Genomic DNA, 25677 nt, shown 5'->3' on the forward strand with positions numbered 1-25677 from the left:
AAGGGTATTAATATAACCCAACAGACAGTGGACAGTGCTGTGGCATTGGTTCGCCTTGCATTCTTTGCTGATCAGTAGTGTGACTTCATAAAGAAAAATGCACTAAAGAACTGATCATGGTATTCTGGCAGCTTCTGGCTGCTTCAGCAGCCTCAGGCTGATTGGCAGAGCCTCACCATTTCTTCTGGATCGAACTGCCATTGCTGATTCATTAGTGATGTTTGGGAGTGGATCAAGCTATTGCTGCTAATTCATGTGAACTAAACTGCTGATATCCTAACAACAAAAATTAGAATTGCCCCAAAGAATTATTTCTAAACAGGTCTACATTTCCCTCTGCCTTATTAACCTTTCCTTTCCACTACCTCTGGTAGGTGGTGGTCTAGAGGGGGTTAAAACATTTAAGAGCCCTTATTAAAGTAAGTTTTGAAAAATCTAAGCCTACAGAAAGCAAGTGCTGAGCGACACGGAAAGGCAAGCGGTAACTGAAGACAGGGAGGAGGGACCTGTGAGCACAGGGTTAGACAGGGCGGAAGGACCTGTATGCACAGGGGTATCTAAAGGAATTTCAAATTACCTACTATCTTAGTTGTTGATTTAAGAAATATTCAAGAACCTTCTCCATTTCAAGTATGTTCTGAGACTGACTTGTTTGGCAGAAATCAAGGAGTGGTATTTTATGGCCAGGGGGACCTCATACCTTACTTTGAGGTATTTCTCTGAGTTAAGCAGACAGATGAACAATCACTTTCTGACCTTACAGATCCTGAGTGATATCCAATGAACAGATCTTTAATTAAAGCACTTCTTTGAACTAACTAAAGTTCTATCCCAAACGACCATTGTATCAATCAGAGAAAACGTTCCTAGAAAACTTGGTATCATCAAACCCAGTTTGAATGGGTTGCAGTAACTTTTGCACAAAAGCTCTGTCTACAAGAACCCTATGCTACTCATCTATGTATTTCTCAAGGTATACAGAGATATAACTTGGTTATTGCTAGGGTGTTTCTTTGTTTGTTTCTTGGTTGGTTGGTTTTATTTTCAAGACAGAATTTCTCTATGTAACCGAGCCCTGGCTGTCATGGTACTTGTTCTGTAGACCAGACTGGACTCCAATTCACAGAGATCTGCCTGCCCCTGCCTCCCAAATGCTGGAATTAAAGGTGTATGCCACCATACCGGGTAGTTATTGCTAGGTTTTAATGTGAGCCTTTGGAAGGCACCTTGTGGGGAATGTCATAGACTTTTTGTTTTTTGGTTTTTTTTTTTTTTTTTAATGTAAATTCACTCACTTTTAGCAATATAATCTGGTTGATTTTCTCCTCTCTGGAGTGAAGCTCCAATTGGCTTGTCAACAAAGATGTGTCAGCCCCAAAATCAGTGCTCAAACTACCAAGCAGGTAATTGGGCAGACTGGTGGTTTTTACTGCTTTTTCTTCATCCTCTTCTTCCTCATCCTCCTCTTCACGATGCTCTTTAACCATGGTGGCTGTAGACTGGGCCTCGACAATTTCCTTCCGGAGCTTAAATATGGGAAAAAGATGACACAGAGGTTATGCAATTAGAATTCCACAAGGGACAATTTTCAGGTGATTTAATTGTTTCAGCAATCATTTTAAGAGGTCGAATTATCTTGCCAGCAGTTCAGCTCAGTGCGGTGGGGGCTGAAATGGCTGCAGAAGAGATTAAAGTTCAGAAACTCACTCACTGTAAATCAGAAGAATACAAGCGACTTTTGCTAGTACACATTATTTATGTTTTTGTGCCTGAATGATACCTGCTTGTAAATATTCCAAATTTCTCATGGTCCTTAAGTGTGAGAAAATATCTTCTCCTCATATTTTATCAGGGAACTTGTTCACATGGGTTTAGAGAATGTAATTTAAGTATGCCTTTGTTTTATGTTTCAGAAAAAGAGGGGTGCAAAGCTCTGGCCATAGCTAAGTTATGACAAAGGGACACTTTTTTTTTTTATTGCTTTGACAGAGACTGTTGTTTAAAAATCATAGTCTGGATTGCTTTAAGAAAACCATAAATTCCATCAACATAGAATCAGTGTGATTTTTGGTCAATGACCATAAAACATGGTCCCTGATGTGAGAGAGGACAAAGAAGGGCTATGCAGATCAAGACAACCTCCGAGCAGAACGTGAACAGCACCCCATCTCCTTTTTAAAAAACATATTCTCATACTTGAAGACTAATCAACATATAAGATATAGACTCCATTTTTTTTTTTTTTACTTTTTTTTAATTTGTTTTTGTTTTTTGAGACAGGGTTTCTCTGTGTAGCTCTGGCTGCCCTGGAACTTGCTCTGTAGACCAGGCTGGCCTTGAACTCAGAAATCCGTCTGCCTCTGCCTCCCAAGTGCCGGGATTAAAGGTGTGCGCCACCACTGCCCGGTGACTCCATTTTTTTTTTTTTATTATTTGTATATAATATACAGTTATGAGGTGCCTAAGTTAGGGTTTTACTGCTGTGAACAGACACCGAGACCAAGAACAATATGTGATTGGGGCAGGCATTATAGGTTTAGAGATTCATTTTATTATTATCAAGATGGGAACATGGCGGCATCCAGGCAGGCATGGTGCAGGCAGAGCTGAGAGTTCTACAACTTCATCTGAAGGCTGCTAGGAGAAGACTGACTTCCAGGCAGCTAGAATGAGGGTCTTTTAAAGCCCACACCCACAGAGACACACCTACTCCAACAAGGCCACACCTCCTAATAGTGCTACTCTCTGGGCTAAGCATATACAAACCATCACATGAGGATATAGTACATAAATTAGCCAGAAATATAAATGTATATTATATGCAACTTAATAGTAAATTCTACCTCAGCAGAAAGCCACATGTTGGGGACTGTCCTAGTTAAGATTTCTATTGCTGTGGTGAAACACCATGGTCAAAGCAACCTGGGAAGGAAAGGGTTTGTTTGGTTTACACTTCCACATCACTGTTCATCATTGAAGGAACTTAAACAGGAACCTGGAGGCAGAAGCTGACGCAGAGGCTGTGGGGGGTGCTGCTTACTGGCTCGATCCATCTTTCTCAGCCTGCTTTCTTATAGTACTCTAGGCCACCAGCCCAGAGATAGCAGCACCCACAATGAGTGGGGCCTTCCCTTATCAATCACTAATTTTAAAAAATGTCTTATGGCTGGATCTTATGAAAACATTTTCTCAATTGAGGATCCTTTTTTTTTTTTTTTTCTTTCTGATGACTCTAGTTTGAGTCAAGTTGACATAAAACTAGCTAGTGTAGGGACCCTTAATAAATTACATCATACACGTAAATGTGCGGGGGCGCGCACACAGGCACACACACACACACACACACACACACACACAAGTTTAAAGTGGTACCTTAAGACACTCTGTCTCACACACACACACATGCACAAGTTTAAAACTGGTACCTTAAGACACTCTATCTCAGTCTTCTTTTGCTGCATAACTTTACTCAGCTCCTGCAGCTCTTCTTCCGTGCGCTCTTTCATGGGGAAGTTGTCAACCACGTAGGGTATATGAAAACACTCGGGTGGAAATCAAGAGGTAGTAAGTTAATTTTCTTCTATACCTGTGGCAATTTGAGGGAACAGGAGGGATGTTTCCTCTCACCAAAATTAACCCAAAGATGATTATGCAAAGAGTGAGATCGACACCTTTGAAATAAAGTGACGTAATGCTGATCTTACGGTCACAACCGTTGCCTAAAACAGCATGCTGCTGTCCAGAGTTCTTTGCAGAGCGGTGATTCCCAAGAGCGGTTCCCACATTCTCTTTTCCCCCAGGATACTGACCTTTGCTATTGCTAATGCAGTGGTATGGAGATGTTGATAGACAGAGGCCAAGGATGTTGCAAACCATCCATCAGTACATAGGGCACCCCTGACAACATAGAATCGCCTGCCTCCACACATACCACGTGGGTACCACACTACCCAAGCACAGAAAGAACAGTAGGTGTGAACTTTGTCATCCAAGTGGGGATAGGTAGGGAGAGGCGCATTTGAATGAGAGAAAAGGTGCTATCAGCAGCTACCAACGGACATAAGCATAAACTTTGATGGCTGATTGCCCTGTGTGTACCCTATATGAAGAGGTAAAAGAACGGTGATTTAAAACACATGAAGGTAAGTGGGGGTACAAATGTGAACAGTGTTTTGTCTACCTTTTATCTCTGTGGAACGTGAGTAAGAGCCTTTTGGGGTAGAAGGTACTGAGAGAAGGAGGCAGGGGTGTCACAGAGGGCAGAGGAAAGTGTGCTAAGAACAAACTGGAGATGCAGTGGCTTCAAAGCACGTGAGGCAGAGCAGAGGGAGGAATGAACTAAGGGAAGGGGACACATCTGGAAGAGGACACACCTGGTGGAAGGTCACACATCTGGTGGACCCCATGGAGGGAGTAGCAAGGTTTTGTTCTGAGTGGATTTTCATCGGCCGGGATGCCATGCCCGGGGCTGTGTGTCTCTTACCTTTAGAGCACGGCCCTTCACGGCCATGGAGTTCCAGCACTCCTCCCTGATGAGCTCGGTTAAGTAGCTCTTGGCCAAGTTGTGCATCTCCACATCCTTTCTCATCTTGGAGGAAGGGAAAAGATAAAAGTGAAAATATGACCACATAAGGAAACGATGCCACGGCCAGCCCCTGATTAGCCAGGGCTGCCCCACGTAATGGGAGTGCTTTTACAGGATTCTCCTGCACTTTGAGCCGCTCCACACTGTGCTGAACTTGTGGGTAACACAGCCCTGTTTTGCCAGTGCACTCTAAGGCTGTGTCAAGACTTAAGATTCTCTGCCTTGAAGACTGCTGTGTCAATACAAATGCCTGCAAAGGTGGCCAGATCACATCCATGACCAAAAGGGGCTGTGTGGACAGACACCACCTCCCAGGGGCAAGGGATACAGGATGCTGGTCTAGATAGACCTGGTCAAGTCAAGAGCCATGTCTTCCTGGGTGCTTTCTCTCTCTCTCTCTCTCTCTCTCTCTCTCTCTCTCTCTCTCTCTCTCTCTCCTCCTCCTCTCTCTCCTCCTCTCTCTCCTCCTCTCTCTCCTCCTCTCTCTCCTCCTCTCTCTCCTCCTCTCCCTCCTCCTCTCTCTCCTCCTCTCTCTCCTCCTCTCTCTCCTCCTCTCTCTCCGCTTCTCCCTCCTCCTCTCCCTCCTCCTCTCCCTCCTCCTCTCCTCTCTCCTCTCTCTCCTCTCTCTCCTCTCTCTCTCTCTCTCTCTCTCTCTCTCTCTCTCTCTCTCTCTCTGTGCTGTGCACACATGCTAGAAGAAAACCTCAAGTGTCACTTCTTGGGATACCTTGCCTTTTGAGACAGCTTTCACTGTCCTAGGGCTCTCTAAGCAGGCTGGGTTGCTGGTTGCTTGAGTTTCAGGGTTGGCCTGCCTCAGCCTCTTCAGTGCAAGGATTACAGATACAGACAGTCACACCTAGTTTTGTTTTGTTTTTAAGACTTTCAAGCCCCAAGTCTTCCCATTTCATCAAAGACTAAAGTTTGTACTTTTAGGTGATATCAACACATATTAAAGGGCCAATTTGTGGGTTGTGTCTAGAAATTTTTACTTAATTCCTCTATTATTTATGTTTACAATGAAGAAGAAATATACTCATTTAGGGAAGCAGATTATTTACTTTTCAAAAATTTATAAGCATATGTGTAACTTTGTTGGCTTCACTGCTGATATCCCCTTATAGATAAGCAATTAAGTGTCCCTATTTAAGAGTCTGCCCGGAAGCATGGTATGAAAGTGACCCGCAATAGTCCTTAGTCCTTAGGGTCCTTTCCAGAAACTCCTTTGCATCTCACTTTGTTGGCAGGATTATTTTCAAACTAGCTAAGAATCACCTCTCAGAATAACTTTTTCACATTCCTTTTTAATTTATTTTGTTTTCTGATCAATTTACCTTTCCTTTTTCATTCTGATCCATCAAGTCAAGGGCTAATACAGTTTTCCTCGGCATGCCAGTTGTCAGAGTCCACTTGAGTTCCAGTCTTTTTTTTTTTTTTTGGATATTTTATTTACATTTCAGATGCCATCCCCTTTCCCCATTCCCCTCACCCCACCCCCCAGAAAACTCCTATCCCATGCCCCCTTTTTCTTTTTGCTTTTATACACATTTTTAAAATGTTAATCAAAGGCTTTGTAAGTTTGGTAATGCTCAATCAGAAGTGTAACCCAATACACAGCCCAGATATATAAACTATCTTTGACTGGTGGAGACACGTGAACAACTGCCTCCATATCCCCCCTCTCTTTCTCTCTCTTTCTCTCTCTCATCACCTAGTTTCTCCTCTCCTTCTTCTCCTCCTCTCCTTATTCCTTCTCTTCCTCTCAGTACTCCTTCTCCCTTAGCTCCTCCTACACATCACCCTTCCTGTTAAAATAAAACTTTTCTCTCAAAATACAGTTAGAGCATAATTATGCCAATTTGTACCAGTGAGGTACAAGATAGTCCTAATACCCAGTCCATCATTTTGTTGACTAACCAGAACCTCTGTCATCTCTCCCAACTAAAAGACATAGTTCTGAACTTGCCTTTTTTCTTGGCTTTAGAATGAATGTCAGCTGAAAACCATCCACTCAGATCTTTTCTCTCAAGGTAAATAGCCAGGATTGGCTATGAGAGTATAAGTTTTCAACCCCGTCAGAAATCCAGAATGACTGAGTTCCAGTCTTTCATTCCTCCATCTCCCCAATGAGACTCTTCCATCAACTCCCTTAGATTCGGAGCCCAGGACAGTGTTCAGATAGTCACAACTGGGCTTTGTGTCTTTCTCTATTGTGGAACTCCCGTGGCTCAGGGTGACTATAGTCCTAGGCTCTTTAGCATTGAGACCCTTGATGGGGAGGTGCCACTTCTCCTCCTAGGGACTCATATTCTACCACCAAATCTGCTAATAGCTTTCTGGGCTTATGCTGCCAGCTGTTAGTAATTCTCTTCAGGAGCACTAAGGCCAGGGCTGGGGTTTCTTCCAAAGATCAGAGCTTTGGGAAAGTACCATGGGAAGAGCCTCTTGCAGCATCACAGGTCTGTTTGTTCCTGTTGTTTTGTCTTGTCTTTCATCCTTAGGGGCTGCTTCAGTGAGGCATTGCTTACCTTTGCTAGCTCCTCCTCACATTCGTCGTGAAGCCTTTCCAGCTCATCAGCGTCCAGGCAAAACTCCTGCTCATCTAGTTTTGCAATGACATCCACCTTTTCATTTTCTTCCATCATCAACGCAATCTGAATTTTGAAATAAGAAAGGATGATGGGCAGGCAAAGACTTGACCGATAAAACAGCTGTTGTATTTCTCCAAACACACTCTGGGATAACTAAAGAACTTGATCACAGGCTTGTTTGTGGTCATTGAAGTTTAAGGATTGATGCTTAGAAATCCATTTATCTAATGACAAAACCAAGAACAACAACTTATCACTGTCGGACCAGATTGGCCTAGAAAGTCTCTGGGCAAACGGGTCAGGAATTTTTTGTCTGGTCTGTTGCTATGCATTGTAAAGCTAAATACCGGCCTCCAAGGTCTGGTTGCCCCCAAGGATGAGAGAGTCCTCATGTACACCAAGTGATGCTATGTGACCTGGCTCCTTAATTTAAAACTATTGGTTGAATAAAGATGCCAACAGCCTACAGCTGGGCAGAATTGAGGTAGGTGGGATTTTGGTTCCTGGGCTTGGCGTCTGAAGAGAGACCACAAAGAGAAGAGAAAAGAGAAGAGAAGAGAAGAGAAGAGAAGAGAAGAGAAGAGAAGAGAAGAGAAGAGAAGAGAAGAGTCCTTGGGGTAAATGATTGTAAGAATTAACCATGAGGCTGGCCACTCTGAATAAGAGCAGCCTATAAGGAAGATAGCAACTTACAACTCAGGGTTATTGATAGGAAAGTTGACACTAATAGCTTAGAAGGTAGATACTGCCCAGTTTGTGGTGCTTTAAAGACTCATCTTAAATATAAAGGTTTTGTGTCTTTTATCTGTGAACTGAATGATCAAACATGGGGTAGAAACCCCTGATTGGGATTAAATATTTACTACATTTTTTTTTCTTCTGGAAATGACTATAGAAAATTGCATTGATTGGGGGTTATTTGAGGTGGAAAGATTCTCAGTGACAGTGGGCGCCACCATCCTCTAGGCTTGGGTCCTGAACAAGCAGATAAAGCTTGTTGAAGTAACACATGGGTTTCTGACCTCCCCCCAAGGAAAAGAAAAGAAGAGAAAAGAAAAGAAAAGAAAAGAAAAGAAATGTGGACATAAATAACAGAGAAACCAAGAAAGCATTTGCTGTTCTTGTCTTCTTGGTGGCTTCAAGCCCCTCCCATCTGGACTTCCTCACAATGCACCTTGAACTGTGAACCCTAATAAGTTCCTCCTCCCTTAAGTAGACTTCCTCGGGGTATTTTACCGTAGCAACAAAAAAGCAACCAAAGTTTACAAACAAACTTTAAAATTCAAATTGCAGAAGAAATGTTCACAAAATATTTGTTTTGAAAGAGAAGTGTAAAGGCAGATTTACTCTCAAGACATCAAAACATTCACAAGACTGTGATGATTAGGTGGCTTTGCACGGATTCAGGGGAAGACCAGCGAGTGGCCATCCTCAGGACAGGGCATCCAGAAGCAGGTCTGCATTTGGAGAAACACTCCAAATCCATGCAGAAAGGGCTGTGTGCTCAAGTTAGAAAAGTGTTGTGGGAAATGGGCTATGTATTTGAAAAGCTAAGATCTGCCCTTTATATCATTCATAAAAGTGAATTACACAGCAATTAAAGAACATTAGACAAGGACTTCCATTTTTTTAGACAGCATCTCACTAAGTTGCCCAGGCTAGTCTCTCTAATTCCTGCATCTCACTAAGTTGCCCAGGCTAGTCTCTCTAATTCCTGCATCTCACTAAGTTGCTCAGGCTAGTCTCTCTAATTCCTGCATCTCACTAAGTTGCCCAGGCTAGTCTCTCTAACTCCTAGGCCCAAATGAACTCCCCTCTCCTACCCCCTCTGCCCCTAGAATAGGCAGAACTTTAGGTGTGCACTTCATGCCCAGCTTTTGGAAGGCCCTTTAAAATCAGAGACAAATACAAAAGCTATGGAGGAAAATTATAGAGCAAGCCATAATTTTAGAATATTGTATTTAAAGGGTATATTTTTAAAAGGAAAAAAAAAAGACAGAAAATAGTTTTGTTGACTGAATTGTATACATAGACTTCTTCCATTTTATTTACTTATTTTATGAGGGTGTATGGCAGGGATGCCATGCCTCATGATGGAGGTCATGGAAGACATCTGTGGGAATCAGTTCTCTTCTTCCGTTATGTGGGTCCTGGGGATCAGACTCAGGTCATTAGTCTTGGTGGCAAGCACCTTTACCCATCGAGACATCTTGTTGGCCTGAATCATATTTTTGCAGAAAATGTTTGTAGGTTGAAGAATATCAACTATCAATTTTATGCAACACAACCTAATAATAAGAACTACTTCCCAGGAGAATGAACTAGAGGAGGCCTTAAGTGAGCAGCTATGGGCTTGAGCTGGGGCGAAAGATGCCCAGGCAGAAGCTGAAGGATGGATAGCTCCAGGAGGGAGGTTACAAAGCTCAGACTGACCTCACATACCTGAGTGCACCATACTCTGAGAGTCTAAGTAGATAACAGATGCAAAAAAAAAAAAAAAAAAAAAAAAAAAAAAAAAAAAAAAGCCGGGGAGGGGGAGTTATTAAATCCTAGAAAAACAAGAGCTGTAAAAATGGTTCTGCAACCATAATATAGCATGTGGACGAGCTTTGGAACTTTACGTGACTGCGTACTGAGGATGGACTTGTCGGTGTAATGGTAGAATTTAGAAGAAAAAGTAGAAAAGTTAAGACCATTATACCAGGAGTTTGAGAGCCATGGTGAAGTGAAGCAGGACAGAGGCTGCCTTCAAACCAAAACCAAAACCAAAGTCAGTGTACAACTTTGAAGAAAGTTAAGTATTAAAATACAATTTAAGATGGGGTACTCGGGGAAAGTAGAGGGGAAACGAATTAGAGTGTGATATAGCTAAAGTTTGAGCCTGTTAGAACACTCTAGAAAGTGTTGGCTCTCACATTGTGTGAAACAACAGAAGGTGAAAATGTAATTTCTGGGGCTGGAGAGAGACGGCTCAGCCGTTAAGAGCACCGACTGCTCTTCCAGAAGTCCTGAGTTCAATTCCCAGCAACCACATGGTGGCTCACAACCATCTGTAATAGCATCCAATGCCCTCTTCTGGTGTATCTGAAGAAATCAACAGTGTACTTGCATACATAAAATAAATAAATAAATATTTTTTTTAAAAAAAAAAGAAAATGTAATTTCTGACGGCAGGCCAGTGCGCTTCAGTGCGTGTGATCACTGCACTTACAATTTGAGCAAGTTCCTTGATTCCTCTTTTGATCTCCTTTCTTCTAGGGGAGAACATCCTCACCTCCTTCTTGATGGCCTGAGAGGGAGCAAGCACCTCACTTAACAAGGCAAGGCAAGATGTCAGGGAGAGTCAAGGAGAACTTTGAACGACGCACAGGTAAACATCTTTAAAACTGAAACAGAATGCTTGCAAAGACTACAGTATAAAATATACAGGGTGTGGGGGAGGAGGGCATGGTTCACCCAATAGAGGCTTGCCACACAGTTGTGAGCAACAGAATTTGGATTCCCCAGAGACACACGTAAATGCCAGATAGGTATGGCTGCCCACCAGGCTTTGGAGGGCAGCTCCCCAGTGCAAGCTGGCTAGCAATGCTGACCGTATTGATAAACTCTGAGTTTGATAGAGAGAGCCTGCTTTGATGATTAAGGTGGAAAAGTGATGGAGGTTATTCCTGCCATCAACTTTGAGCCTTCACATGCAAGCACATCTACACACATGAGCTAACACCCATGTAAAAACATGAATATGCATGCATGAAAAATAATAAAAAATATCAAAGCAACCATGGAATCGCATTCCTGTGATACTCTGCTTAAATCTAACGGTGTTTGTAAGGGACCATTGAAACATGTGACGGATATAATCATACAAGTTAGAAAAAGGCAGGGAAAAACGGAATCGTGAATAACTGACAGACCGAAACTAACCTAGCTCGAGTGAGAGACTGGATCCAGACATCGCCTTCAGCCGGCTGCTTGGCTTTATAATATCCTTAGCCACTGTAGCCCTTCTGTTCCCAACCCATCCCTCTGAGACAAACATCCTACAAAACTCAAAAAACGCAGCCTTTCGGGTGCTTCTTGGCTTTGGCTTTCCTGATACTTCTGTTGGGTTTCAGGTTAAGTATAGGTTCTTAAGGTTCATAGAACCTAATCAAAGAGGCTGGGTCTGGCTTCAGTATGTGTTTGCTTTTAGGAGAGTCACTTGTACACTGCAGTGCACTGCCAAGGAGTGTCTCGTGGAACACGCCAACCTTCCCCTGGGTTTCCATATAAACAGAACGCAGTTGGCACATCACAGTGTGTCAGTTCAAACCCATGTCACACTTTATAAATGGTCTTCCTAGACCAGGCGTGATAATACACACCTTTAATTCCAGTGCTCAGGAGGCAGAGGCCGGTGGATCTCTGAGTTCAAGGCCAGCCTTGTCTACAGAACAAGTACTAGGACAACCAGGGCTACACAGAGAAGCCCTGTCTCAACAGAATTAACAATAATAATAATAATAATAATAATAATAATAATAATAATAATAATAACAGCAGCAGCAGCAACAACAACAAATACCTCTTCCATTTTTTGTTGGGTCCAGGGCGTATTCTTGTGATCAGCGACTAAGTCCTCTTGTGATGAGTCTAAGCTCAGCTTTTTCTGGGAGAGAGCAGACAGAGACAGGTAGTTCTTAAAATCTGTCTGATCCTTCTCACTCTTCACATCCCTTCACGGAATATCCCTTCGTACTTGTCCCCGTTTAAAAAAAAAAAAAAAAGATAACGCCAGGTGTGGGCCTACCTCAATGAATTCTTCAATCCTTACATCTCTGCCAGCACAGAGATCAAGATGTTTTAGAGACTAATGATAGGACATTAAACGAAATAAGATCACTTCAATGTTGCTAAGACCTAACTGCTACTTTGCAAGTGCCAAGAAAGGCACTCAGAAAGGGGCGAGGAGGGCACAGTTCCCACTGGGGCTGAGTCACCCTGCCTCTTTTCTGTTCCATGGACCACATGCTTCTGCCCATCGAGGTCCTCTCCACTTCTTAGGCGCTTACTCTCTCCTCCTCCCTGGTGGGTTTTGTTGTTTCATTTCATTTTGTTTTACACCATCTCCTTCTACATCACGTTTCACTCTCCTGGGTCTCACACCAGTAGCCAGATGCTCTACTAACCTAGAACCCTACCCTCAGCTGACTGCTATGCTCCCCTTCATACCCTGTATCTGTTCCAGCAAACACTGTGGGACACTCGTGGGTATCTCTGCGTTTCTGTTCTGCTGTTGCCGTGCTGGCTGCCTCTCCTGCTCTCCTCTGCTCCCCTGACCCCTCCCTGTGGCTCTCTAGAAGCACCCCGCCTGCTCCTCTCTGCTTCTCACAGCTCATGCCACTCATGCATTGCCATGAACTTCCCAGGCTTTCAATTCAATCCACATACCCTTGGCTCTCAAATCAGTGTCTCCACTACCAGCGTCTCCACTACCAGCGTCTCCAAGAACTCACGGTTCATCTCTCCCACGGCCTGGGTTTTGTGGAATTGCTTCAAGGATGCTGTATAGACTTCTTAAGCTCAGCATGAGTAAAAACTGACTTTAGATCCTGTCTTTTTTATCGCAGCTGCTGGCTCTTTGATAGGGCATCCTATTCCTACTCAGAGTACCGTCTTCTACACGGCTTTTCAAAGGTGAGATGTCTGTGAGTCATCCTTGAGCCTTTTGTCTTCATCTCCCTCTGTGTCCATCCCTTGGTGGATCCTAGCCCAGTCTCTGACACTGACCTGGAACCTAGAACTGTCTCCGATGCAGCTCCCCCCCACGGGCACTATCTCTCTAGGAACCTCCTAGGTCCCACCCTGTGTCCTCCAGGAAACACTTCCCTCAAAGCAGCAAGTGCTCATTTCAAAGTTGTGTTAGTCCTCTGCTTCTACAGATTCTCACTGTGTGCGACAAAAAACCCCGGACTCTTCTCTTGGTTTACAAAGCCCATCCCTCTGGGCTTCTCTCCCACTTTGTCCTTGCTCACTTCACCTGCACAGGCCTTTTCCTGGTCCCCACACATCACATGCCAAGATCCCTGCTCCTCCATCCTGACTTTGCTAGCCCTTCTGCTTTCCAAGGGGGCACTCTCTTTTACGTCTGACCTTAGCGCACAGAGAGGCTGGTCCGGCAAACACTGTTGTGTCGACCTGTCTAATTTCATGAATAGCACTCGTTCACCAGCCAGCTTTTCCTGTTTGCTTATGTACCCATCCCTCTGTCCCCCAGCAGCTCCATAGGAAGGGAACACCGAGAAAGCAAAGTGTGTCCTCTCCTTCATGGTCGCATTTACCGTAGACGAATGCTTTATAGGCACCCAATAGTTATTTGCTAAACCCCTTTCAACTCGGAATGTTTTTTCTTTTGTGGTGGAACCATATGTAAAAATGTAATAGGCAGAGGCAGGCCAATCTCTGAGTTCGAGGCCAGCCTATTACAAAAGCAAGTTCCAGGCTAACCAAGGCTATATATAGTGAGACTTGTCTCAAAAACAAAACAAAACAAAACAAAACAAAACAAAACAAAACAAAACAAAGCAAAACACCCAGCAAAGCTCCATTGCCTCCGAATGGCCGTTTTAACTGTGTGAAAGTCCAACGAGACAGAGTTGGAGAGGAGACAAGTATTTCAGTGGCTTCCTAATCTAGCTATATGATATTTTTATATGAGTTTATTATAACAATGTGATTTTATTTAATTTTTAAAAAGTTATTCATTGAACAACCAAGTAATTCTTGTTTTCTAGGATGACACATCCTAAATCATGAATATCATATGAAGGTAGAGAGAGACTGCTTCCACCTGCCACCAATATTTGTAGACAGAATATCTTGTGCCCAAGTGGACGTGGCACCCGTCAATAAGAAATCTGATGGCCTATGGCTTAGCCAGGAAATAGAAGGTGAGATATCTGGGAGGAAGAAAAAGTTCTGGGATAGAGCCAAGAGCAGAAGGCTCACCCAGAACGCTGTGACAAGATGAACCCATGGCACCTGAACATGGGTAGCCAGCCACGCAGCAGAAAAAAAATTAGAAAAAAAAAATGGGTTCATCTATAACTGTTATGGTCTATTCAAAGACAAGCTTAGCTATGTGGCCATGGTATTTGTAAATATATTTTGAGTCTGAGTCTTATTTCGGGGCACATGGGGCTGGGAGGAAGAACCAGGTCAAATTTCTACAAATATTGATTTAAAAAAAATTTTTTTTCGAGGAAGTCCAGATCTTATACCATCATTTAAGTGAAATTTGAGACATAATGTTTGTGATCATTTTGAGAAAGGCTTAGTTTTCTATCAGATGTAGCTTATATTCTAGTTGAAAAATCACTGGACAGCTGAGTAAGAAAAAGTAGAGTTACATATGCACTTAAAAACTATGAAAGGACAACTTGCACGGTATTTATAGAGAGGGAGAAAGCAAGCCAGCTACTTGGGATTCGGCTGTCTCTTCTTGTGACACATCCTGGTGATCTCTCCATGAAGCTAAGTATTCACTCTCCTTTTCCATTGTCTTGGACAGACTGAGTACTAGCTGATGGCAGTGTTCAAAGATCTCATTTGCTATGTTTGATCCAAGTCGCCTAATAATAATGAGAGAGAGAGAGAGAGAGAGAGAGAGAGAGAGAGAGAGAGAGAGAGAATACATAACCATAAAATCACTTTAAAATGATCGCGTTCATCAGCGTATTTCCAGACAACTACACAGAGAAACATGGAGAAGTTCTCCACAGTGCCCTTTAGTTGCTTGGCCTCAGAAGAGGACCCTTTCATGGACTTTTAAGGACTCAGGTTCCTGACCCTTCTTGGGTGATCTCTCCTTATGCTGTCCTGTATACCCTTCACCCAACATGGCCTTTGACCACCACACCAAAGAGCTGTTGCCCTGCGCCCCCAGAATGCACCAGGCTTTGCCCCATCCATGATTTCAGTTGAACCGCCTCCATTAAACTGGCCCGTGGGCCAGTCTCTGGAGCATCCTCCTGATTACTGATGTAAGATAGCCCAGTGTCTGGTGAGCGATGCCATCCATCCCTTGGAGGGAGGATCTGTGCTCTACACATGAGCCAGGGGAGGCAAGGCAGCCAGCAATGTTCCTCTGAGGTTTCTATTTCAAGCTCCTATCGTGAGTTTCTGCCTTGGTTTCCCTCAATAGTGGACTGCCAACCTGTAAGCTGGAATAAGCCTTCTCTTCCCTGAGTTTCTTCTGGCTGTGGTACTTACCAGGGCGATAGCAAAGCAAACTAGGGCAGTGCAGACACGCTGAGGCAGGCAGAGGAAACGGCAGCCCGATATGAATGCATTTCTACCAAGTCTACCAAAGCTACAGACCTCTCACCTCGAGGGACACTGTTGCAGATTGCTTAGAGCAGTGTTTCTCAGCCTTGCAAAGGCTGCGACCCTTTAATACAATTCCTCACCTTAAGGTGACCCCCAACCATAAAAATTATTTTCCTGGCTACTTCACAACTGTAATTTTGCTACTGCTGTGAATCGTGAGGTAAATATCTGTTATGCAGGATACCTGATCTGCAACCCCCCAAAGGGGTCAGGACACATATGGGTTGAGGTAGAAACTGTCATCTCATGTCTACCTTTGCAAGGCTCATAAGTCCTGAGCCAAGGTTCCAAACACAACTTCGTTTAGTTTGAGAGTTCAGGTAATTACTGATGGGTGGAAGTATCTTTTCTTTTTTAAATAGGGTTTCTGTACACTGTCCATTCCCTGTGCGTTCATGTTCTGATTTATGTATTAAGACATGAGTCTCTATTTTGCGCATGGCTTTCGTATATGAAATGGGCACGGTCACACCATCTTGAAATGAGTCTTTGAAATAAGCAGCTCCCCCCAAAATCTTCATGGTATGAAATGTTTTCACTGTGTTACCAAGGAAGGCTGTGTTTTAAAATTACAGTTGCCAAAGGGAGCTGAGTATCCGTGGCTTCCGTAAGACTGCCTTTAAAAGTACAAGCTGTCTTTTGGTGTCACGTTATTGGTTATTCATGTGGGATGAGCCAAGTGCCCGGTGGTAATTCTCTCTGAAGCACCCTTTCACATGCAGCCAACTAATCCAGAGGCCACACTCCAGCCACCCAGGGGTGGGGGTGGGGACCACACTATGACACTCCCACACCTGGGGCTGTTATTTCTTGTCCATTGACAGCCTCAGGGTCAAGTTTTAGATGACAAGAAGTAGCCTGTCTGCCCCAGAACCTGATGGTTTAATCCATCCCTGCTTCTCACTTGATCCTTCTAGATCCTTCCTTTGGAAATGATGGCTCTTTCCATGTTCCTCCCTCAGAATCCTTATCCAGCCTGGTGCCTCCCGCCTGGCTCCCAAGGCAAGCGTGGTGTGCGCCCTCCTCTCAGACCTCTGTGCATGACAGCCTATTTCGGGAGAGACTGGCCTTCTGAATTGAAAACACAGTATCACGTCACGTTGCGTGCTGTGTGCCGTACTTACTTCCATTTGAGGTAGACAAGGGTGTTGTCATCTTTTCCATTCACCAGGATGTTCTGTCCGTCCATTGACATTTTCATGTTCTGGATCCCTTGCCCCTGGTGAGAATGACTCCGACATCGAACAAAGGTTTCCTCAATAGTTTTAGGGATAAAGTGGAGAAATTGGGGATAAATGTAATTATATGGTGTGGATTTTGCTTGTGGGTAATTTTTTCCTGCACGTCTAAAGACACTTAGTTGGTACAAAATTAGCTCTTGGTAACACTCAGCACTTAAAATTTCTAGTTCAATCCGGTATTGACTTATTTTTTTCCCCACTACATTATGTAACATGGAAGGAGCAGGATCGGAACCAGTGGTTTAAGCCAGGCCACCAGACACCCCATCATTGTACTGGCTGAAGGCTGTGGAGTTAGGGGAGGGATCTTGGGTGAGTAAAACTGGAGCCCAATGAATCAGGCAGGTGTGTTTTATGTAAAGTGGTTAGAGTGTGTTAGGAAAAGGTGAGAAGAAACCCAGGGAAGGAAGATAACATGCTCTGGGGTGTGCTAATGAAACCAGTTAAGTAATCCAAACAAACACATCACGGATGTGTGAAACACAGGGCAACGTTTAAGCTCCTTCCGTGAAAACCTACAGCTGTTACCCTGGTACTCGAGCCTGGTGTCTTTCCACAGAGGTTTTTGAGCAGACAAGACATTCAAGTAGTTTAAAGCAAAAAAGCTATAGGAGAGCCTGGCGTGAAATCTCTTCCGACTCCGTGACTAGCATTTCTCTTGAATGCTGTGAGTATAATACCATCAAGAGCCTCTCGGAAAAATTTACGTCAGTTTAACTTTCCCACATAAACCTTAGAATATCATATGCATATACACTTACTTTATACACCTTGCTTTTCTACTTAACAATCACATTCCTTGGGATGTTTTTTCATATTGTTCTGCTGGGCTCTCCCTGTTGTGTGTCACAGCTGCCTGATGATTGTCCATCTTTTACTTAAGTTCTGATTTTGTACCATAGTTCATCTATTTACCCAGTCTTCTGTGCAGGAAACTTGGGATTCATTCTCTCTCTCTCTCTCTCTCTCTCTCTCTCTCTCTCTCTCTCTCTCTCTCTGTTTCTCTGCCACGTTTTCATGTATAACTTCATCCGTGAGGTGCTTTGCTGTGTTGGGTCACTGTCAGCTGCCCCAAACTTTCGACAGTGCAGTGACAGTGCAGCACGGTTTGCAATCATTCACAAAAAAACAAAACAACAACAACAACAAAAAACAAAACAAAACAAAAAAAAACAAAAGCAAAACAAAACAAAACACCTCTAGGCATTGGAGAGATGGCTCTGGGCATGAAATGCTTGCAGTGCAAAGCATCTCAGCATGGGCTTCAGTCCCCAGAACCCACTTAAAGGCTAGAGGAAGCCATTCCAGGAGCATCCAAATCCCAACATGTACCCACAAAGACGTCTCCAGAAGCTTGCAGGCCAGCTAGCCTGGCTTTGGCAGCAGCAAAGAGAAGCTTGTCTCTGACTACAGTGTGTATGGGCCTGCACACCACAGGGAACACACACACACACACACACACACACACACACACACACACACACACACACTTCACACACTGAGGAGAGAAAACCCAGTCCCTAAGAGACTCATGATTTTCCTCTAGAACCATACTGAGTCTGTCCAAATTTGCTTTCTCCCAAAGGAAAAGAAACGGAACTACTTTGTGCCCAGCCAGAGACAACAGTATCTGTGGACATGAGGGAGTGTTGTCTCATGGGTGGGTATGATACTTCCAGTGTGTAGAGGAGAGGGGTGGGAAACTGGGTAAGAATCACTGAGCAAATCAAGTCATACAATGAACTGTGCAGCATCGCCTCAAACCTAGAAAAGCATGCCCCACTTTCTACAGAAGAGAAACTTGTCTCAGTTTCTGAGGTCGGCGAGCTGTGGGAATCCGATACTAGTGCTGGCAGACTCAGACGAGAGCGCTTTCTGCCCGACTCTGCTCCCTCAGCATCTTTGAAGGGTTGAGGAGGACAGCAACAACAGTCCAAGGCCCTCCAGACCAGGCAACATTGTTGCTAAGCGTATCATTTTCAAAGCTGTTTCCTTGCCATGAGCCTCTAGGAGCCAGGGAGCAGTTTCCCTGACTTCACAGTAGAGAGTTAGAAGTTCAGTGCCCCTCAGTGAGTTTCCAAGGAACAGCTTGCTGATAAGTTGGGCAGGAGCCCTCCTGCAGGGCCTGCCTAGTGTTCTGTGTGTGCAGGTCTGACTGCTCTGGCTGAGGTTTCCTTCTTTAGAGTGGCAAACTGAAGGGCAAGGATATTAAAAAAAAAAATTGTTAACACTCTCAGTGAGTTTACAAAAAGAAAAGGACAACAAGAAACTAAGTCGATTTACTTAAGGAAGTCCTGATTCCTTTTCCCTTTTAGGGTTTATTCCTACCTGAAATCCATAAACATGCCCCATACTGTAAAATTTATTCTTATTAAATTGTGAGCATGCATATGTGCATGGGAGTTTAGGTGCTGGTGGGTGGAGGCCAGAGCATAGGATTCCCTGCGACAGAATTTACAGGCAGCTGTGAACCACACATCCCAAGTGCTGGAGCCAAGGAGCCAAACCTGGGTCGTCAGGAAGAGTTAAGCAGAGCCCTCTCTCTGGCTCCTACACTGTGTGTTTTTTATATAATTAGAAAAAGTATTTATTTTACGTGTATGAGTGTTTTGTCTGCATGTATGTATGTGCACCACATGTGGGCCTGGTGTCCATGGAAGCAAGACGAGGGTGCTGGATCCCTTGGGACTGGTGGTCAGCCACAGGTGGATGTTGGAAACTGAACCTGAGTCTTCTGCAGGAGTAACAGATGCCACAACCACTAGGCAATCTCTCCAAGTCTCCCCCCAGCCCTTTCTCCACTCAGATTTTTTGTGTTTGTTTGTTACTTTACCAGGCTGAACATATCTCGGATACAGAGGATTCCACATTTAGCTATTGTCATCAGCCATAATCCATGAGAAGACATATAGATCGTTCCAGCCCCGTACTGTTTGCTCTGTACTTTTTGGTGAGGCTTAAGTACGCAGACGCCAGTGTGTTCCTGCCAATCAAAGCAGAGGAGAACGTTATTGAAAGGATCGGGCCAGCAGCGGCATTGTTTTTGCGGGTGTGTGTTACATATGTAGTCAGGTTCAAATCTGGGGAGTCTATCCTTGTGTGGGCTAAAGTAGGCACCCGTGTTAGTAATGTGTTTCAATGACAGTTACATCTTTATAAATAAAAGCTGATTTTGCTAGCTAAAGAGCTCGCCCTTCCTTCCTTCCTTCCTTCCTTCCTTCCTTCCTTCCTTCCTTCCTTTCTTTTTCAGTGCTGGGGTCAAACCCAGGCTCCTATACACGACAAGCAACTATTCATAACCACTGGTCTACATCCCAGCCCAGGAATGGCTTCTTTACATGTAATTCTGCCATTAAAAATCCAAGCCTACTCTGACAGTCTCGGTTCTCAGCTATCATTTTCATATACCATCATGCACAAATCAAAATAAAAGTTGCAAGCCCCCCTCACTGTGTGTCCCATGCACCCCTGTTGGGAGCCGACTTTTAGCAGAAGGCCTTTCAGCCATCTTGAGCCGTATACCCTGATAAGAGATGTGATTACAATAGCCTACAACAGCTGAGCACACTCTGATAACATCTTGGTTTAGGTACCTAGGATCTTTCCTTGGGTGTGTGAGACTTAAAGGTGTGTGACTTAAAGGTGTGACTTAGAGATCAGATTTAGAGACCTAAGGGCATGACTTAAAGGTGTGACCAAAAGGCATGGCTTAGAAGTGAGACATATAAAAGGCGAGAGGCAGACAGGAGAGTTCAGAACAATTTGGAGTAACAGAAATTCAGACACTAGGAGTAGGAGTAGACATTAGACACTCGGAAGAGAACAACAGGAGTACAACTAGGAACTAGAAGGAGTACAACTAGGAACTAGGAACTAGGAACTCAAGACTTGGGACTTGGACTAGGAAGAGAGACTGAAGAATAAATGGGATTGAATCACACTCTGTCTGGTCTCCATTCTTCGAGTCCGTCCTCACTCTCTCTCTTGCTGAACCCCGATCCTTGGACCTGAGTGGCAGCTTGGGCCGGGAAACAGTGGCTGCCAATCGTGGAGTGGAGAGGGCCGCAAGATTTTTGGCCGCCCAAAGTAGGGTAGCTCGGGCCTCAACATTTTTTGGCACCTAACGTGGGGCTAGTGCAGTTCTCAACACACACCCTTCTCCAAGACTCAGACACCACCTTCCTTTCAACTGTCCCAAAGATCCTTCTCAGCTCCACCCAGTCCTGTTCCACTTCCTCCGTCTGCACTCCTCCCTCAGGGTGCACATGCTATTTTCTAGCTCCAAATCTGACCATCCTTCAAAGACTAGTGTGAACGTTGCTTCTTCTACAATACTTCTCTACTATCCCGTTGCCATGAACAGTCTCTTCTTTTTTTTCCCTTAATTTCTATGTCTAATACCAGCTACACAGAGAAAAAGACTAGAGAGGAGATAAAAATAATTTAGAAAAGCCTGGGGTAGAGTCTCCTCCTCCCAGGGATCTGAAGACAGGCATCAGTGGATGCTGAGTGTCTGAAGGCAAGGCACTGGGCTGGTATGTGCAGCAAGAGGCCCCAGAATGACAGGAGTTTGAAGAGAGATGAAGGAACACGGCAGAGGCAAAGGTTAATTGTTTTGTGCAATTTTACTCAGTGCCAAGGTGTAAAGTTTCGCAGGAAATGGTCTACCTGTTGGCTCCTGGCATCTATGGAACAGATCTTATGCCAGTATTTTTTTAAGGCACTAAACAAATGCTATATCACCTGCCTGTTTATCTGACAAGAATGATGTATGTGACATAAACACGAGACCACTCAGTTGTATTCACGATGGAGTCACGAGCAATGTCGGCCACTCTAATTGAAGGAGATACTGATACTACCGCCCACTCCAGGGAAGCCATTTGCTGGCTGAATTTATCTGCCAAGGCAGCCAAGAGGATCTCGTCTAATTAATGTGACCTTAGTCTCGATGGCGGGAGGCTGGCGTACCTTTACAGGCATTATGTAGCTGCAGATGTATGGCACCTGGCTGCAGAAGCCATAGACCTTGCTGCCCGTGAAGCCCAGCACAGCAGAGGACAGAGTGTGCTCCACCTCATACAGGTACTTGTGGGTGAAGTCGTCTTTCAGCCTTCCTCTTTCATCAGAAAAGTTTTCAGGAACCACTAGAATGGGGAAAGAAGGGAGTTCACACGCACGCACCTGCAAGTTCGTGCTGAAAATCATTATGCACACTCATGGAAGAAGAAATAAAGATGCAAATGTTTGATTAATAGGATTGAGGCTATTTGATGATTTAAAAGATATTAAATACCAATTTGCCTCAACCAGGGATACTTCATGCTGATAGTAAACTATATAGCACACCCTTTTGTTTCATATTAGTTTAAAAATTAACATTAAAATCAACAGGACAATACCAAGATATTCTTGTCTCACTCTCTGTCTGTCTGTGTCTCTCTCTCTCTCTTTCTCTTCCTTTTTTTTTTTTTTGTTTTTTTTGTTTTTGGATAAAGATGTTACTGGCCTCAAACTTGCAACAATCCTCCTGCCTCAGCCTCTCAAATACTGAGATCACAGGTGTGGTCCTCCACCCTCCCTACCTCCTCCACTCTCTCCCACTTCTCCCCATCCCTTCCCTTGTTATTTGAGACATGGTCTCACTATGTACTCTGGTTGGTCTGGAATTTGCATATAGACCAGGCTGTCCCGGAATTCACAGAGATCTGCCTTCCCTGCCTCCAAAGAGCATGAATTAAAGGCTTGTGCCACATGCCATGATGCCCCCTCCCCTCTTCCTTTTAGATTCTCAAATCGTAAAAGTACTTTGAGGCTTTTTTTTTTCTTATGTTCTGTAACTCTATATTTTCAAATTTTCTAGCTAGATAAATCTGCCACCTGAAACAAAAAGTGTATCTGTTTTCTCTCAGCCTTTCCATGAACCCAGTGAGCTTGTTTTTACAGTTCTAGTTAACTACACTGTAAAGTATCTGAATTTAACTGTGAATATTTAAAACCACAGAACAAAAACCATCACACAATGACAGATCAACTTGGCATGGCAGCTGGTCTTGTTTCTTTTCTCATATTTAAGCAAACAAACAAGGAAACATTCCTAAGTCCCGAGGCACGGAGGAAGCTACACACAGAGTATTGCTTTGTAAAGCAGCACAGCGAACAACTGCTTTACCAAGAAAGCAGAAATGGAGGAGAACAACTCATCTGGGCCATGGAGAAGGCTGGGCTGCTTGCTTTACATCACCTTCTGGTAGCATGATAGGCAGGGTGAAGTACTCCATCCTGCTTCTTCCCATTTCTGGAAGCGGGGACAAGACCAGGACTTCGACCACGTCTGATTCCACAACAGACACCGTGGATATCTGCAGGATGTCCTTGCCTGTCTCTGAAAGTGAATGGGGATTGACTTTACAAGGAGTCACTGACTGAGTTTAAGGAATCCTGCAACATTCTAACTAAGAGAGAAGAGAGATTACTTTCCCCAAACTCTCACCATGATCCTGTGTTAATATTGAATATTTTAAACACACACACACACACACCCCCCAAGTTGTATTTTGGTGTGTCAAAATGGAGATACTTCTTCACCCAGTCAGTCTCCAGTATCAAATCTTATTGACTGATTTTTCAGTGACCTGTAAGCAAGAGTTGAGGGACATATTTGATAAACTGAAAGGGGAGATTCCTCATTTTCCAGCCAGGTGGGTTTAGTCATGCCTATGTTCCAATAGGGATGCCTTCTGGAGCCAACAGGGATGCCTTCCGGAGCTGGCCATCTTTGTTCTTCCCATCTGTACCCTGTGTGCTTATGGTCTGGCTCCCATCTGGGTACCGGCCAGTTCCAGGGCTCTGACGCTGGGTAACCTCAGACGTTCATGTTCTTGGCATCATTATGAATGCAATGGAAATGCTCCTGATGCTGAGTCTGACCCTTGGGAAGTCCTGCTCACTGACTGCTATGCTGCACTTCCCTCTCACCAAACACTGAACAGGACTGCCATTTTTCTGCCACCTCCAAGGCACTCTGGGGCTTGGCTTAGTGAGGGAGACAACGGCCATGTCAGAAAATGTCCTTATCCTGGATATGTTTCCTCCTTCCTTTCCTGTTTACTCCCTTCGTTTGCACTGGCGGGATGCAGGGTTCCCATCTGTGACTCTGAGCCCATTGAGAAGACACACTGCCAATCACTGCTTTTGTCTCCTTGCATCCTCTTTGACGCCCTCTCTTCTTCCCGCAGGGGGCCCAGGACCTTCCTTCTACTCTCTGCCCACGACAGCTGCCACATACCCACTCTCACTCACACTGAGCTTGCCATGTCATCTGCTTTCACACCCGTGTCCTCCATGACCCACCTGTCTTTCAGGGGACACCTGCTAACTGACCAGCATGCCCTACGCCTGCCTGTCGGGACTCTCACCCAGTCTGTCTTCCTTGAGCTGTTTCTGGAAGGCCCCTCACTACTCAGAAGATCTGTGGTTTCCTTCACTGCTTCAGCCTCTGCCTGTGGTTTCAGTGAGAGGTGAGGATTCCTGCGGATTCCCAGTTTTCCCTCTCCTACCTGCAGGCCAACCTTGTGGTACAACCACTTAAAGCTTATCCCCGACTAGACTAAAAATAAATGGGTCTCAGATTATGCTTTTTTAAAAAAAAAAATTGGCTTTGACAGTTACTGGGAGGAAACCCCTAATATATGCTTCTAACTGCTGGCCTGGCTACCTCCCCAGTGGTGTACCCCAGATACTTGCTGTTTTTCCTGCTACATGCTCATGGTATCTCCCCTCTCATGCAGCCTTCTCCTCTCTCTTCTCCTCTTTCTTTCTGCCTCGTTCAACTAGGTAACTGAAAAGCCCACCTATCTCTAATCCCTCTAGTGATTGGCTTTAGCCATTTTTATTTAACTAATAGTTTTAAATTAACGAACATGGTTTGCACAAGTGGGTTCTCCTGGTTACCAGGAGACCTAGACCTAGGTCGAGGCCTAGACCCTCTGGGGCAGAATTTAGCATTACAACACACAGCAGCAGACCAAACCTCCCCAATCTCATTAGTTAAAAACTGGAATATTCAAGCAGCATATGTATCCTCTCTGGTGTCAGCTCTACCACACCAGAGCCATCTAACTTACAGACTGGGCTGCTTTTTGGCCCTAGTGAGCAGTTAGGTCACTGGCAGTATGGAAGCCGATGGCCCAAGAAGACAGAAAGCCATGATTATCTGCCAAAATCTTCCACTGAGGTCTTACGTCAGACCTAAGGAGTCTTGAGTTGTAGCACGGATGTGCCCTACCCTGCACATGTCAAAATGTTCTGAGTCATTACTTCCCTTGGGATACAGTCTCCTTCCATCTTTGGCACCCCTCAGCTGGGACACCTCCACCCACTCTTTCCCTTCACCTGAAGAATTACACAGCACTGAATTGTTTCCTTGACCCTTTCATCCCCTACAAGGCCCATATTCAACATTTTGTACTTAGTAGGTATTTAGTAATTTTTTTTAAATAAATAAATGAATGGATTTATAAATATATCTTGGGGAACACACACATTTGGGACTAAAGGTATGGAGAAAAATTAATTATTAAACAGAGGTCAGAGGTAAAAAATTTTAAAAACGATTACACTTATAAACCTCCTCCCTTGTAATATCCAAATGTTCAAACCTTTCACCAATTCAGTAGTTGATACAAAGTATGGTTCTTTAGCATCAGTTACATGCTAGACAACTCTAATACTCTCGATTTCTCTAAATATAATATAGGAACTTAACTTCTATTTAAAATTTCATTTTTCAGGAAAATATAACATAACATACATAATTGTTTTGATATAATTCAAAAATGTAACTTCCAATTACTTGGCGTAAAGTGGTCTAAATTTTAAACTCACAAACATTAGC

The 25677-nt window shown here is 44.1% G+C and overlaps 1 protein-coding gene across 5 annotated transcripts in view; it reads right to left on the reverse strand.

The window, feature by feature from the left end:
* Cfap43 (cilia and flagella associated protein 43) overlaps window positions 1–25677 on the reverse strand; it is an 89371-nt gene that overhangs the window by 22501 nt on the left and 41193 nt on the right. For all 5 annotated transcript variants that reach the window (XM_034496915.2, XM_076923964.1, XM_076923967.1 and 2 more), the window contains exons 13-23: window positions 23026–23166; window positions 21753–21928; window positions 19615–19764; window positions 16665–16795; window positions 14633–14783; window positions 11738–11821; window positions 10385–10462; window positions 7111–7236; window positions 4484–4588; window positions 3426–3542; window positions 1296–1526 (exon numbers count right to left, since the gene is read on the reverse strand). In XM_034496915.2, the coding sequence (XP_034352806.1) occupies window positions 1296–1526; window positions 3426–3542; window positions 4484–4588; window positions 7111–7236; window positions 10385–10462; window positions 11738–11821; window positions 14633–14783; window positions 16665–16795; window positions 19615–19764; window positions 21753–21928; window positions 23026–23166 (1490 nt within the window). The remainder of the gene's footprint in view (window positions 1–1295; window positions 1527–3425; window positions 3543–4483; window positions 4589–7110; window positions 7237–10384; window positions 10463–11737; window positions 11822–14632; window positions 14784–16664; window positions 16796–19614; window positions 19765–21752; window positions 21929–23025; window positions 23167–25677) is intronic.

This window comes from Arvicanthis niloticus, chromosome 1 (genome assembly GCF_011762505.2).
Source record: "Arvicanthis niloticus isolate mArvNil1 chromosome 1, mArvNil1.pat.X, whole genome shotgun sequence".
Taxonomy (NCBI): Eukaryota; Metazoa; Chordata; class Mammalia; order Rodentia; family Muridae; genus Arvicanthis; species Arvicanthis niloticus.